The 16,137-nt window shown below is 41.8% G+C and overlaps 1 protein-coding gene across 1 annotated transcript; it reads left to right on the forward strand.

The window, feature by feature from the left end:
* Window positions 1-10,379: 10,379 nt before the first annotated feature.
* Window positions 10,380-14,488, forward strand: pnp5b (purine nucleoside phosphorylase 5b). Its single transcript, XM_056410624.1, has 6 exons — window positions 10,380-10,931; window positions 11,900-12,069; window positions 12,286-12,389; window positions 12,708-12,883; window positions 13,141-13,331; window positions 13,684-14,488. The coding sequence occupies exons 1-6, from the start codon at window positions 10,609-10,611 to the stop codon at window positions 13,902-13,904; spliced, it is 1,185 nt and encodes a 394-aa protein (XP_056266599.1). The 5' UTR covers window positions 10,380-10,608; the 3' UTR covers window positions 13,905-14,488.
* The last annotated feature ends 1,649 nt before the right edge of the window (window positions 14,489-16,137 follow it).

The following is a 16,137-nucleotide window of genomic DNA, read 5'->3' on the forward strand; positions in this document are numbered from 1 at the left end:
GATAGGATTTTAGAGTTTTCTTAAGCTGTAAGCCATAATCAGCAATATTTTAAAAAATAAAAGGCTTGCAATATTTCAGTTGATTTGTAATGAATCCAGAATGCATGACATTTTTTTTTTTTAATTGCATTACAGAAAATAAAGAACTTTATCACAATATTCTAATTTTCTGAGACAGTCCTGTATATTAGGGCTGTGAAACGATTACAATTTTTAATCAGGTTAATCACAGGTGTCTGTGGATTAATCATGATGAATCACATATCAGCAGGTTGGTCGAGGACAGGTTCGTCCTGCGGATGCAAAGATTGCAGCCATTGTAGCATTCCCTGAACCGAAGACCAGAAGAGAGCTGCGCCGATTCCTTGGGATGTCGGGATATTATCGACGGTTCTGCAAAAACTTTTCCTCTGTAGCGGCGCCATTGACCACACAAACCAGTCCCGCAAAGCCCTTTGTGTGGTCTAGCCACTGCAAACAGTCTTTTGAAAACCTTAAAGGTATAATGTGTTGCACTCCTATTCTGACTGCGCCAGATTTTGTGTTGCCTTTGAAGTTAGAAGTTGATGCCAGTGCAGTTGGAGCTGGTGCAGTTCTTCTGCAAGAGGATGGACAAGGCATCGATCATCCCGTGAGTTACTTCTCCCGGAAGTTCAACAAGCATCAGCTTAACTATTCCAGAATAGAGAAGGAAGATCTGGCAATGTTGTTCGCCCTACAGCATTTCGAGGTTTATCTTGGGTCAAGTGAGAAACCTATTCGAGTATTCACTGACCATAACCCGCTTGTGTTTCTTTCCAGGATGCAAAACCACAACCAGCGTCTTATGCGTTGGTCTCTGATTGTTCAAGACTACAACATTGAAATCAGTCATAAGAAGGGGTCAGAAAATATTATTGCAGATGCGTTGTCACGTGCTATGTAGCTCCAAACAATATTTGTTTGGGCTTATATGGGTGAGGGTGTTACGTGTCAGTGTTGTGTGTGTTCCCCTCCCCCCTTGTGTTCTCTTCAGGTGGAATCAATCGCCACCTAAACAGGCCAATCCGACTGCACCTGGGTGCATGAAGGCGAGCTGGCCAATCGGCTGAGAGGGCCCTGTTTAAAGCAGAGAAGACGGAAGACTTTGGGGTGGTGGTTTTTGTGAGTGTTGATGTGGACACTGCCACTGAGAGAGGTGAAGGTTTGTGGTGAGAGGTTGTGGACAGTAGGTAAGTTTGGGGTACCCGGTACATGTATGCACTCATGTAGGTCCTGTGTGTCTAGAGACACGAGGCTCATGGGTGTTGCTGCCTCTGTATTGTTTTGACGCAAACTTTGTTAGAGAAGCTAGTGGAGCCATTTAGTTTGTTTGTTTTCAGAGAGGTAGATAGCCAGGCCTAGTTTTGTTATCTTGAGTTCATTTGTTTGGCACAACCGCAACTGTCCCGATCTCTCCCCCGTTATTGAACCTTTGTCTTTTGTGTTATAAATAAATATTCTTTGACCACGATACTCCTAATTTTGAGCGTTTCCACTTATTCTTTGACTGTCCTGTGTTCGTTCCCCCCGCTTATCCCTTAGACCAAAAGGGGACGTAAAATATACATTTACAGGGCTCTCAAGACAGGCAAGAGCTCCGAGGAGAGTTGTTGACTTTTCTTTGCTCCGTCCCGATGCGCGCAGACCGACATCGGAACTCTGCGGCGACCGCGATCGGCATATAGAACACCCCTGCATTAAAGAGCTGAGTTTTTTTCAGCGTGAGAAATACGATGCGTGGCGGGAGTGCGTGTGTTAAGACCGAAATGCGTGAATCTCACGCTCAATGTGTGACACTTGAGAGCCCTGCATTTATACACAGGGGGGCACATAACTTGCTCACCAGTGCGCGCGCCAGCATCGGAGCTCTGCGGTGCGCGACACGGAGATCGGAGCCGTGTTAACGCCACACGTAGAGACAGAATGACGTGCTGCTGGTTAGAGACGACCAACAACAGACGGATTGGAAGCTCATTCTGCGCATGCGTTAAATGTGTGTGTTTTTTTTTAACTAATTAATCCTGTAATTTAATTAACTGAGTCAACTCGTTATTTTTCACAGCACTAATATATCTATATGTATACACATATATACAGGACTGTCTCAGAAAATTAGAATATTGTGATAAAGTTCTTTATTTTCTGTAATGCAATTTAAAAAACAAATGTCATGCATTCTGGATTCATTACAAATCAACTGAAATATTGCAAGCCTTTTATTCTTTTAATATTGCTGATTATGGCTTACAGCTTAAGAAAACTCTAAAATCCTATCTCATAAAATTTTAATATTTCCTCAGACCAAGTAAAAAAAATGATTTATAACAGCTGAGTGTTTGTCAAGGCTCAGGAAACCCTTGCAGGTGTTTCGAGTTAATTAGACAATTCAAGTGATTTGTTTAATACCCTACTAGTATACTTTTTCATGATATTCTAATATTTAGAGATAGGATATTTGAGTTTTCTTAAGCTGTAAGCCATAATCAGCAATATTAAAAGAATAAAAGGCTTGCAATATTTCAGTTGATTTGTAATGAATCCAGAATGCATGACATTTTTGTTTATTTAATTGCATTACAGAAAATAAAGAACATCACAATATTCTAATTTTCTGAGAGTCCTGTATATAGATGTACATATATCTATATATATTTATAGTTTCACTTAAAAACAAGAGAAACTGTAATAAAATAAACTGTAAATATATATATAATTTTTATTTTTTTCAAGATGATTAGAAATGAAAAAAATGTATGTATTAATTTTGTTCATTGTTATTTACCTTTTTTATATATTTTATATATATTGTTTTTTTGAATATATATATTCCATTATCTTATATAAAAATAAATGAATATATACATTCATTTGATAAATTTGTTATATTTTTTTTATATTATATGTATAAGTAATTGCTTCTGGCTCAAGTCACCGGTGGTGTTGGTGGACTTACCTCTGTTTCATTCATCTTTCTCCTCTCTCTCTCACCCTCACCATCTCTCCCTGTTCTCATCCCCTCTCCTGCGTGTGTATTGGTTGTTTTGTTAAATAATTTTTTTATTAAAAATAAACTGAATATATTTACATACATTTTTTTAAATGAAAACATATTAATATATATTCTGTCTTTTTATTTTAAAGATTTTTTTATTCATAAAAGATAATTAAACTTTTTAGTTTTTTTTAATTTTAAATGAAAAAACAATATTACGGGGTTTTTTTCACTGTCAGATCCTAACTTTCTTTAAATGTAGTTAGTTTATTGTTAATATAATCTGTAACACATGAAGTTGCTCATGTGGCTCATCGTGTCATCTCTCTTGTTGACCTCTGGTTTCACCAGCAGGTCGCACCACGTTACTAGTCTGGGGCTTTTGTTCTCTCTCATTTGCATTACTCCATGCGTGTGTGCGTGCATGTGAAACTTCCCAGACAGGACATCTGTTCTCCTTTCCCGTGTGAACGCGGCTCCGGTCCTCACACCTGAAAGGGGAACAGATACATGACGACACAAGCTCCAACCAGCTGCTGCTTCTTTTCTTCCATTAAACTCTTCCCATATAATATATAACTTTTGCACTTTTTTTTAAGAAGCATATTCCCATATTTATTTTACTTTGAATGTGACGCGAGTGTTGAATGCAACTAGAGGAGCTCAACCTGTGAATCTCAAAAATGAACTTTTTGATCTGAATCTCTGCGTCGGGGCGCCCCCTGCTGGTGACAGACGTCACTGCAGCTCAGCGTGACGCCCGCAGCATCATGGTCACTGAGTTTAAAGGGGGGAAACTCTCTCTCTCTCTCTCTCTCTCTCAGAGGGTCACGTGGTGTGACCCAGTGTGTTTCCTGACATTAAGAGTGACGTCACCATTGAACAATGCCATGGTTGCACACCTTTCAACAGGTCCCAGGTCAGTGTGCGGCTCATACAAAGTGAAGGAAAGCTGCAGCTGCATTAACTTCAGATATTATGATTTTGTGTTTTTCTGTGGACTCGTCATAAATGTGATGATTTTAGACTTTAGACAAAACCACAACCGTTTGATGTGCATTAATGTAACAGTCATATCATAATAGAGTGTATTCAGTGAAAAATTAGTTTTTCCACTCAAATGTGAAATTTAAAAAAAATAGTGCACTTGATCTGCAAAGAATGTGCAAGAAATTTGTTTTTATAATTCTAATTATTTTTGTTGTCAGTGCAAAACTTTTCCACTGTCAACGTGTCGTCAGCGTGAGAGCTTCAGGCTGGAAGGAGGCCGGCCGCCGTGTAAATGCAAATCACATTACATAACAGCTCAGAAGCAGAACACTGGCTGCTCTGTGCATGAAGCACACACACACACACACACACACACACACACACACACACACATGCACCAACATGCTGTGTTTACACATGCCAGCGGAAGGTAGGTAAGCCTCGGTAGGTAAGCAGGAAGGTAACTATATTTAAGTGGTGTACTTAAATACTACTTGTGTGTTCCCATCGACAAACTCTGAGAGAACGAGCTCCTCCCCAATAATAATGATCAAGAATTTACTTAAATAATTATTTAATTTTTTATTCTCTAAGTACATTTAGATATACTAGATCTAGATATACTTATATACATACGGATATATATATATATCCGTAGAAACATATATATATAGATATTTTCATATATATAAATATATTTATATATATATATTTGTACAGTTTTTATTATCAGGTGATTAATGACGTATATAATAATAGATCCCATTAAATTGTTCACACTGTTCTTTTAAATTCAGTATTTTGAGTAAATGTACTTAATGAAGCTTTAGGTCTTTTTTTATTTTCTGAAAAGCACTGTAGGCCTACGTCTTGTTATTATTGTAAAGAGGAAAACTTTTTTCCCTGACTTTTTAAGTTCACTTTTTTATTTCAGCAAATTATAAAGCTTTTTTTCCGGGGGAAAAAATCTCATATCTTGTAAATTATTATTTGAAAACTAAGTGAAGGACCAGATGTGTTTGTCTCTTTGTCTGCAGCAGTGTTGCATCAGCAAGAAAAGCAACACGACAACGTGTGCATTTTCTACCTGTGAGGCGAGACTACTGACTACTTGGATCCTGCTAAGTATCTTCTTTAAACTAGTTTTATCTGCTAAAGTACTGTTGTATTGTTTGTTTAAAGCTGCTGGATTGTTAGTCTGTCCTTTTAAGGAGTTGTTTTTTAGGAGGTGTGTCTGTGTTCCACCTCTTCCTGAACTGAATTTGGACGCGATCGCCACCGTCACTTCTATTAGTGTCATTTGAACCACCAAAGCGCATGTGTCATGCGCTGAGTACTGGCACTAACTTGGGCTCATAACCGGGTGGGGTTTTTCGCGTCAGCTGTAGCGTCAGCGTGACTCATCGGACGAAGACTCGGAGGACAAAGACATAGGAGTCTTTCGTTGGAGTCAAGACTCGGAGGACAAAGACATAGGAGTCTTTCGTTGGAGTCAAGACTCGGAGGACAAAGACATAGGAGTCTTCGTTGAGTCAAGACTGGAGGACAAAGACATAGGAGTCTTCGTTGGAGTCAAGACTCGGAGGACAAAGACATAGGAGTCTTCGTTGGAGTCAAGACTCGAGGACAAAGACATAGGAGTCTTCGTTGGAGTCAAGACTGGAGGACAAAGACATAGGAGTCTTCGTTGGTGTCAAGACTCGGAGGACAAAGACATAGGAGTCTTCGTTGAGTCAAGACTCGGAGGACAAAGACATAGGAGTCTTCGTTGGAGTCAAGACTCGGAGGACAAAGACATAGGAGTCTTTCGTTGGAGTCAAGACTCGGAGGACAAAGACATAGGAGTCTTTCGTTGGAGTCAAGACTCGGAGGACAAAGACATAGGAGTCTTTCGTTGGAGTCAAGACTCGGAGGACAAAGACATAGGAGTCTTTCGTTGGAGTCAAGACTCGGAGGACAAAGACATAGGAGTCTTTCGTTGGAGTCAAGACTCGGAGGACAAAGACATAGGAGTCTTTCGTTGGAGTCAAGACTCGGAGGACAAAGACATCGGAGTCTTCTGTTGGAGTCAAGACTCGGAGGACAAAGACATAGGAGTCTTCCGTTGGAGTCTTCGGGGGTGGCTGAGTATTTCCCCATTTTTTAAATATGTGTGTCTTTTCCATACCTGTGCGTATCTCTACTCGTAGTTACTATAGGACTCGCTCATTCATGTACCGGAACCCCTCCTCTGTTATCCTTCCTACCCGTTCTACTCACACCCAGCACCTGGTCACAGGAGGCCTCTGGAACTGTCAGTCAGCCAACCGCAAGGCCGACTTCATCTCTGGCTTTGCTGTGGAGCAGTCGCTTGACTTCCTGGCTCTCACTGAGACCTGGATCACAGCAGACAACACGTCTACCCTGGCTGCTCTCTCCTCTGCCTTCTCCTTTAGCCACACACCCAGACCCTCTGGTCGGGTGGAGGTACAGGTTTACTCATCTCACCCACATGGTGTTTCTGTCCCTACCGCTTCCTCTTTATCCCACTGACTTTTGAGTTTCATGCGGTGACCGTTACTCATCCGGTTCAACTTCACATTGTTGTTCTCTACCGTCCCCTGGTTCTTTGGGAGATTTCTTGGGCGAGCTAGGCGTCCTCCTATCGAACTTCGAACACGGCCCCCGCTCATCCTTCTGGGTGACTTTAACATCCAGACAGAGAAGTCATGTGATCTCTTACTCTTACTGTCTTCCTTTAACCTCTCACTCAGTCCCTCCCCTCCTACTCACAAAGCCGGCAACCACCTTGACTACATTTTCACAAGAAACTGCTCTACCTCTAACCTCACTGTGACTCCTCTCCATGTCTCTGACCACTTCTTCATCTCTTACTCTCTCTCGCTCTCTGGTACTGACAACCCACCCATATCTACAGACTCTGCACCTGTACGCCGCAACATTCGCACCCTCTGCCCCTCCTCTCTGGCCTCCTCTGTCCTATCTGCTCTCCCCTCAACTGACTGCTTCTCACTCATGCATCCTAACTCTGCACCAGACACTCTCCTCTCTTCCCTGTCTTCATCTCTTGATTCTCTTTGTCCTTTTAAGACACGACCGGTTCGGAAATCCTCTCCGGCTCCGTGGTTGTCGGACTCGGTGCGCACCGAGAGAGCCACCCTGCGGCGGAAAGAAAATGGCGAATCGAATCAAGCGGAAGACTTGCTCTTCTATCAATCTCTCCTCTCCTCCTTCTCTTCCTCTATCTCTGCAGCCAAAAGCTCGTTCTACCTGACCAAAATTCAGTCTTCCTTCTCTAACCCCAAAAACTCTTCTCTATCTTTCCAACCTCCTTGATCCCCCTGTCCCCCTCCTCCTTCCACCCTTTTGCCGAGCCACTTTGTCGACTACTTTACAAACAAGATAGACGACATACGCTCCTCCTTTACAAATCCATCTTCTATCACCTCACCAACACTAACTTCTTCATCCCCCTCTCTTTCCTCTTTCACCCCCTTGTCTCCCAATCAAGTTCTTAGCTTGGTGACCTCCGCCCGACCGACCACCTGCGCCCTTGACCCCGTCCCGTCTCCCATTCTCCAGGCTATTGCTCCTGACCTTCTGACCTTCCTCACCCATCTTATTAACAGCTCCCTCTCAACTGGCTGTTTCCCTAACTCTCTGAAGGAGGCGAGAGTCAACCCTCTCCTGAAGAAACCCACGCTCGACCCGTCTGAAGTCAGCAACTACAGACCGGTCTCTCTTCTTCCTTTTCTCTCCAAAACTCTGGAGCGAGCTATCTTGAGCCAAGTGTCCTCCTATCTCCACAGTAACAACCTTCTTGACCCTCACCAGTCTGGATTCAAGGCCGGCCACTCAACAGACGGCCCTCCTTGCTGTCTCTGAGCAGCTTCACACTGCTAGAGCAGCCTCTGTCCTTATCCTTCTCGACCTTTCTGCAGCATTTGACACCGTGAACCACCAGATCCTGATCTCTTCTCTTCAGGACCTGGGGATCTCAGGCACTGCACTCGCTCTTTTCTCTTCCTACCTTAAAGACCGCACCTACCGGGTAACTTGGAGAGGATCTGTGTCTGATCCTTGTCCTCTCACTACTGGGGTTCCTCAAGGCTCCGTCCTGGGTCCCCTCCTCTTCTCTCTGTATACAAATTCTCTCGGCTCTGTCATTCGTTCGCATGGCTTCTCCTACCATAGCTATGCTGATGACACCCAACTGATCTTCTCGTTTCCACCGTCCGAAACACGGGTGGCGGCACGAATCTCTGCCTGTCTGACTGACATCTCTCAGTGGATGTCTGCTCACCACCTGAAGATCAACCCTGACAAGACTGAGCTACTATTCCTTCCAGGAAAGGCTCCCCACCCACGACCTGACTATCACCTTCAACAGCTCTGTGTTGGCCCCTACCCGGACTGCCAGGAACCTCGGGTGACACTCGACAGTCAACTCTCCTGACGGCCAACATCGCTGCGACGACGCGTTCCTGTAGGTACATGCTGCACAACATCAGGAGAATCGTCCTCTTCTTACTCAGAAGGCGGCGAGGTTCTGATCCAGGCTCTGGTCATTTCACGCCTCGACTACTGCAACTCCTCCTGGCTGGTCTACCTGCTAAGGCCATCCGACCCCTGCAGCTCATCCAGAATGCAGCAGCTCGACTGGTCTTCAGCCTCCCGAAATTCACCACACCACTCCGCTCCTCCGCTCTCTCCACTGGTTACGGTGGCTGCTCGCATCCGCTTCAAAACACTGGTCCTGGCGTACCGTGCTCTAGACGGATCGGGACCCGTCTACATCCGGGATATGGTCACACCGTACACCCCGGCACGTTCGCTCCGCTCTGCAACAGCCAATCGACTTGTGACTACTGCACCTCGAGCTAATCACTCGAAATCCAGACTGTTTGCTGTCCTGGCTCCTCAGTGGTGGGACGAGCTCCCCACTGACATCAGGACAGCAGAAAGTCTCTACATCTTCCGTCGGAGACTGAAAACACACCTTTTCCGACTATATCTGGATTAAAACACAGATTAGCACTTCAGTGGCTCTTAAATAGCACTTACTTATGGTACTTTTGTAGTTCGACTATGTTGAGGAAATGTTACTTCCTGTATTCTTGTTGTTCTTAGTTTGTACTCTAGGTTGAAATGCACTTATTGTAAGTCGCTTTGGATAAAAGCGTCTGCTAAATGACATGTAATGTAATGTAATGTAATGTGTGTGAGAACAAAATGCGGTATGATGCCTTCAGGCACCGTGGGAAATTCTACCGTTCATACGCAGACAGCTTCATGAAATAAAAATAGTTAACACTGTAGTGTTTGATAAAAATTCAGAAATGTAGCAAACCAAAAGTACTTTCGTATTATGTGTTGTTGGTTTATTTTTCTATTTGTTTTCATATATTTATGTTATTTGTCATGTTGCTTTGCACATAGTGTAATTATTATCATGTCTTCCCGTCTTCTGCACTAAATAAATAACAGAGGCTAAACTGAAGGTTTTATAGTGTTGAGCAACACTTCAAACTGCATTTGCCTTACTCATATGTACGCAAACCTAACAATAATAACTCTATTGTACAGCATTTATAACATTAATGAAGTGGAACCAATCGATGTGCTGTGTACTAAATAAATAAATACATTTTAAAAAGAACCATCTGTTATCTAAATGCAAAGAGAAACTTTCATTTTACATTGTTTCTATTTTTTACGAAATCTTTGTTATGGGTGGTTATTGTTTTTAATATACATGTATATATTAAATATATATATTTAAAATGATATATATATTTGTATATTTACTTAAAATATATATATATATATTTAATATATATATTTATTTTATGTATATAAAATAAATAGTTTTGTTTTTAAATTAATTAATAAACTTATATTATATATTTTAAATAATATATTTACTAATTTAAATATAGTTTTTTTATTTAATATACAGGACTGTCTCAGAAAATTAGAATATTGTGATAAAGTTCTTTATTTTCTGTAATGCAATTAAAAAAACAAAAATGTCATGCATTCTGGATTAATTACAAATCAACTGAAATATTGCAAGCCTTTTATTCTTTTAATATTGCTGATTATGGCTTACAGCTTAAGAAAACTCTAAAATCCTATCTCATAAAATGTTAATATTTCCTCAGACCAAGTAAAAAAAAAGATTTATAACAGCTGAGTGTTTGTCAAGGCTCAGGAAACCCTTGCAGGTGTTTCGAGTTCATTAGACAATTCAAGTGATTTGTTTAATACCCTACTAGTATACTTTTTCATGATATTCTAATATTTAGAGATAGGATATTTGAGTTTTCTTAAGCTGTAAGCCATAATCAGCAATATTAAAAGAATAAAAGGCTTGCAATATTTCAGTTGATTTGTAATGAATCCAGAATGCATGACATTTTTGTTTTTTGAATTGCATTACAGAAAATAAAGAACTTCATCACAATATTCTAATTTTCTGAGACAGTCCTGTATATATATATTATTTTTAATATATATATACATATATATATATTTAAAATATTTATATACATATATATTCCTCGTAAAGCACTTGTATCAATAAGGCTACGTCTCCTTTAAATATGACCTCGTATTTATTTCGTGATCTGTATTTCTTGACTCACGGCTCGTTTAGGGGGAAGAGGAAGTGGAGGTGGGGCCCTGAACGCATCACCGGTTGGTGCCCCCGCAACAACGCCTGCGCTTCGACCAATCGGAGGCGTTCTTCCGGCTGTGACGTAGTGGGATGTGGCGGGCCGTTCCCGTCACAGTCTAGAGGGGGCGTGGACCTCAAGAAGAACCCGGTCCCCTCCATCAGGACTCGGGAGAACCGCCGGAGCGACTCTCCTGAACACGGAACTACCGGCCGGCTGCTTCCCGCCACGCGTCGCGTCATGAACTCCGGGTAAGTAAACGCATCCCTTTTTTAAAACACCGATTTCTATATCGATAGATATCGTTTCCCGTGACTTTCACATTGAAATGAGGCGGAGGTGTGGTGTTCGTTTGATCCGAACCGCCCGGACACAGCGGTCCGCTGCGGGCGGCCAGCCGGTGAGTGACGTTAAATATACGAGCCGGAGGAGACGCGCGCGAGGGGGCTCGCGAGAGTCTGATGCTCAGTTAATGTCGGTCCTCGTGGACCACGCGGGAGAAACCAATACCAGGGGGGGGACGACATTTTGCTCACGAAAGGGACCCCCCCCCCACCCAATACCCCCTCCTCCCGGAACCCCCTTGGCGTCATGCCAATATATATATATAGTGAGATGTATATATTTTTTAGTATATATATTTTTTTTAATATTCTTATATGTTTACATATATTTCATATATAATAATATTAATATATTTAAATATTAATATATAATATATATTAAAATATATGTTAATATGTATTACTGTTTTTATATATATACTGTATATATTCTTTTTTTTTAATATATATTTTTCTTTTTTCGTATATGTATAAATATATTTCGTATATATTAATATTAATATATATTAATATATTTATTTAAATATATATATATATTTAAATATTACTATTTATTAATATATGTTAGTATATTAAAATATATGTTAATATGTATTAAGGTTTTTATACATATATATGTATAAATAGGTGTTTGTATCTTAGTATTGTGGAGTCAAACTTGCGCCTCGCTCGTTGTTGGTTTTTTGCCTCTGGGGATAAATAAAGTTATTAATGAGAGTCACATGTGTGTGTATATGTTTGTGTCTGTGTCTGTGTGTGTGTGCACGTCTTGTTTAAATATGACTCAAAAGATATTTGCCATATACAAACACACACTTTGTGGACACGCGAGTACGTGACCTTCTCCCCCCCCCCCCCCCCTCTCTCTCTCCCAGTGGAAACTACGAGGAGTGTCGCGCCACAGCCGATTGGCTGCTGGCCCGCACGCCGGTGCGCCCCACGGTGGCCATCGTGTGCGGCTCCGGCATGGGGGGGCTGGCCGAGATGCTGAAGGACCCCCAAGTCTTCAAGTACAGCGACATCCCCAACTTCCCCCGGAGCACAGGTACAGTTAGTGTGTGTGTGTGTGTGTGTGTGTGTAAGTGTGTGTGTGTGTGTGTGTGCTTCTAATACATGCACTGGATGGCTAATAAAGTGTGTGTGTGTGTGTGTGTGCTTCTAATACATGCACTGGATGGCTAATAAAGTGTGTGTGTGTGTGTGTGCTTCTAATACATGCACTGGATGGCTAATAAAGTGTGTGTGTGTGTGTGTGTTGCAGTGCATGGTCATGCAGGCCGGCTGGTGTTTGGTACGCTCAAGGGGAAACCGTGTGTGTGCATGCAGGGCCGCTTCCACCTGTATGAGGGCTACCCCGTCCAGAAGGTGAGCAGCAGGTCAGATATATATATATATATATATAGAGTTAGGGTTAAATATATATATATTTATATATATATATACATATTTTTATATATATATACACATTTATAAATAAATATATTTATATATATTTAAATATATAAATGTGTATATATATATTTATATCTATAAATATATATATATAAATAAACAATTAAATTGTATATATATATAAATATATATTTATTTATCCTTTTTCCCCCCGATATAATGATTATAATTATATAATGCTATATATTAATAATATATATAATATTAATAATATATATAATCCTCGTCCAGATCACGCTGCCCATGCGCGTCTTCAAGCTGATGGGCGTGGACACGGTCTTCCTCACCAACGCCGCCGGCGGCCTCAACCAGGACTACAAGGTGGGCGACGTCATGATCCTCAAGGACCACATCAACATGCCGGGGTTCGCCGGGACCAACCCGCTGGCCGGGCCCAACGACGAGCGGTGAGGGGGGGGGGGGTTATTTTAGAAATGTTGTTCCTTAATACTTGACTTGTTTAGTGTTAAGTGTCATGAGGTGGATGGATGGATGAAGAGGTGGAGGAGGATGAGGTGGATGGATGGATGAGAAGGTGAAGGAGAAGGCGGTGGATGAGATGGTGGAGGATGAGGCTGTGGAGGACAGATTATGGTAGAACCGTTGTCCCTCAGTATTTGGCTCATGTCGTGTATGACTGACTCCTCTGGCCCCGCCCCCTCAGGTTTGGCGTGCGCTTCCCCTGCATGTCCGACGCCTACGACCGCGAGCTGCGGCGTCTCGCCCGCGCCGCGGCGGCGGAGCTCGGCTACGACGACTTCCTGCATGAGGGCGTGTACTGCGTGCTGGGAGGCCCCGCCTTCGAGACCATCGCCGAGTGCCGCATGCTGCAGCAGCTGGGGGCCGACGCCGTGGGTGAGGGTCCACACACACACACACACACAGATATACACACACACACACAGAGATACACACACACACACACACAGATATACACACACACACACAGAGATACACACACACACACAGAGATACACACACACACACAGAGATACACACACACACACACAGAGATACACACACATATACACACACACACAGATACACACACACACAGATACACACACTCAGACACACACAGATATACACACACACACAGATACAGACACAGATACACACTAAACTATATAATATTAAAGCCGTAGTTTGCAGCATGAACTCACCTTCTCCTCTTCATCCTCCTTCTTCCTCTCCTCTCCCCCCCCAGGCATGAGCACGGTCCACGAGGTGCTGGTGGCGCGTCACTCCGGCCTGCGCTGCTTCGCCTTGTCTCTGATCACGAACCGCGCGGTGATGGACTACGAGAGCCGGGAGACGGCCAACCACGAGGAGGTGCTGGAGACGGGCCGGCGGCGGGCGCAGCAGCTGCAGGAGCTGGTGTCCACCATGGTGGCCCGGCTGGAGAGCCACAACAACAACAGCAGCTAAACCTGCTGAACGCGGAAGAAGTGAAACCGCCGACTTCCTCGTTTCTTTAAGTCTTAAAATACGACAAACGGGTCCACTTTGAATATTTTCTTATCTTATTATTTTATTATCTTATTATTTTATCATCTTATTATTTTTATGATTTTCTTATCTTATTTTATTATTTTATTATCTTATTTTATTATCTTATTATCTTATTATTTTATTATCTTATCTTATTATTTTACACTCCTCCCCCCGCGACGTTTACATTTCGAGGCGTTCAGACGGTTTAATCCCGTTATTCAGTTTCCGTGAAGCGATATAAAAAAAGATAACTTAAAAGAATATTTCTTATTTCAGTTCTTTTCCCCCCCCCCCCGATGTCAGTCAGCCAATGACAACGCAGAGATATTCACATTATTTAATGGAGGGGACTGCTTTAAAATGTTCTAAAATATTTATGATAATGTATTTAAAGTGCTTTTTTAGGTTTTGGGGTTTAAAAGTTTAAGAAAAGGAGATCGGGATTTATAGAGTTAAAAATAATACTGTAAGAAATGTGGATCAACTTTTACAATAAAAAGGACTTTAAAAAGATAAAAGTGTGTTGTTGCGCTCATTTGAGATGTGTTTGTTTGTCTGGGGAGGATGAGAGATTTAATAATTATTATATGTTCATAATATATTATTGAATAATTATATGTTCATAATATATTATTTAATTAATTATTTTTTGACTCTAAAAACTTCCCATATGCCGTTTTTAAATTATCTTACAGAAACCAAAACATTTCCATCAGGCAGATATAAAGTGGAAATGCTGAAATGTGACATGAACAATGAGAGAAAAGCGATATTTAAAATGCTCAAACGATTGCGTAAAGTCACGGAAACGTTCAGATTTGTTTCTGTCCGAAAAGCGTGGAGGAGAAAAAAGACAAAACATGGAGAGAGGGAAGGACAGCAGCTGGGTCAGGTGTTCAGTCCCTCACCTTATCAGCCTGTTCACACCGTTTACCCAAAACACATGTCCTGCTCCTCCTCCTGCTCCTCCTCCTGCTCCTCCTCCTGCTCCTCCTCCTGCTCCTCCTCCTGCTCCAAGAAAACATTTCCATGACGCTGGGAGGCAAACGTTTTCACGGCCATACAAGGTTGTGAGAAAAAAAAGAGCGTCTGCAGGGAGCAGTAGGTGTGCTGATGACTGCAGTGCATTGTGGGGGAAGAGAGAGGGAGAGAGAGAGAGGAGGATGCATCCATAAAGGGCACGTCTGGTTCTGCAGGTGTGATTTATGGGCTCCGAATGTGTCCCGAGGGCGATTGAGTTTAACACGGGATCGTGAGTGAGTGAGTGTGTGAGTGAGTGTGTGTGTGTGTGTGTGAGTGAGTGTGTGAGTGAGTGAGTGAGTGAGTGAGTGTGTGTGTGTGTGGGTGTGTGTGTGAGTGTGTGTGTGTGTGAGTGAGTGTGTGTGTGAGTGAGTGAGTGAGTGGGTGTGTGAGTGAGTGTGTGTGTGAGTGTGTGTGTGTGTGAGTGTGTGTGTGTGTGTGTGTGTGTGTGTGTGCTCATCCAACACGATGACTGGGAGATGCCAAATTCAACTCACATCAATCTCCTTTTTTCTCCGCTCTTCTCACGGCGAGGAAACAGGAAGTCGACCTGAACGAACCGCAACGCCTCAAACTACGCTGGGAAAGATTAAATAACTTTGTCTGCAGCGAAGCATGAAACATGAAACATGAAGCATGAAACATGAAGCATTAAACATGAAGCATGAAACATTAAACATGAAGCATGAAACATTAAACATGAAGCATGAAACATTAAACATGAAGCATGAAACATTAAACATGAAGCATTAAACATGAAACATGAAACATTAAGCATGAAACATTGAACATGAAACATTAAACATGAAGCATGAAACATTAAACATGAAGCATGAAACATTAAACATGAAGCATTAAACATGAAACATGAAACATTAAGCATGAAACATTGAACATGAAACATGAAACATGAAGCATGAAACATTAAATATGAAGCATGAAACATGAAGCATGAAACATTAAACATTAAACATGAATCATGAAACATGAAGCATGAAACATTAAACATTAAACATGAAGCATGAATCATGAAACATGAAACATGAAGCATGAAACATGAAACATGAAACATTAAGCATGAAACATGAAGCATGAAGCATGAAACATGAAGCATGAAGCATAAAACATGAAGCATAAAACATGAAGC

The sequence above is a fragment of the Pseudoliparis swirei genome, unplaced genomic scaffold (genome assembly GCF_029220125.1).
Source record: "Pseudoliparis swirei isolate HS2019 ecotype Mariana Trench unplaced genomic scaffold, NWPU_hadal_v1 hadal_25, whole genome shotgun sequence".
NCBI lineage: Eukaryota > Metazoa > Chordata > Actinopteri > Perciformes > Liparidae > Pseudoliparis > Pseudoliparis swirei.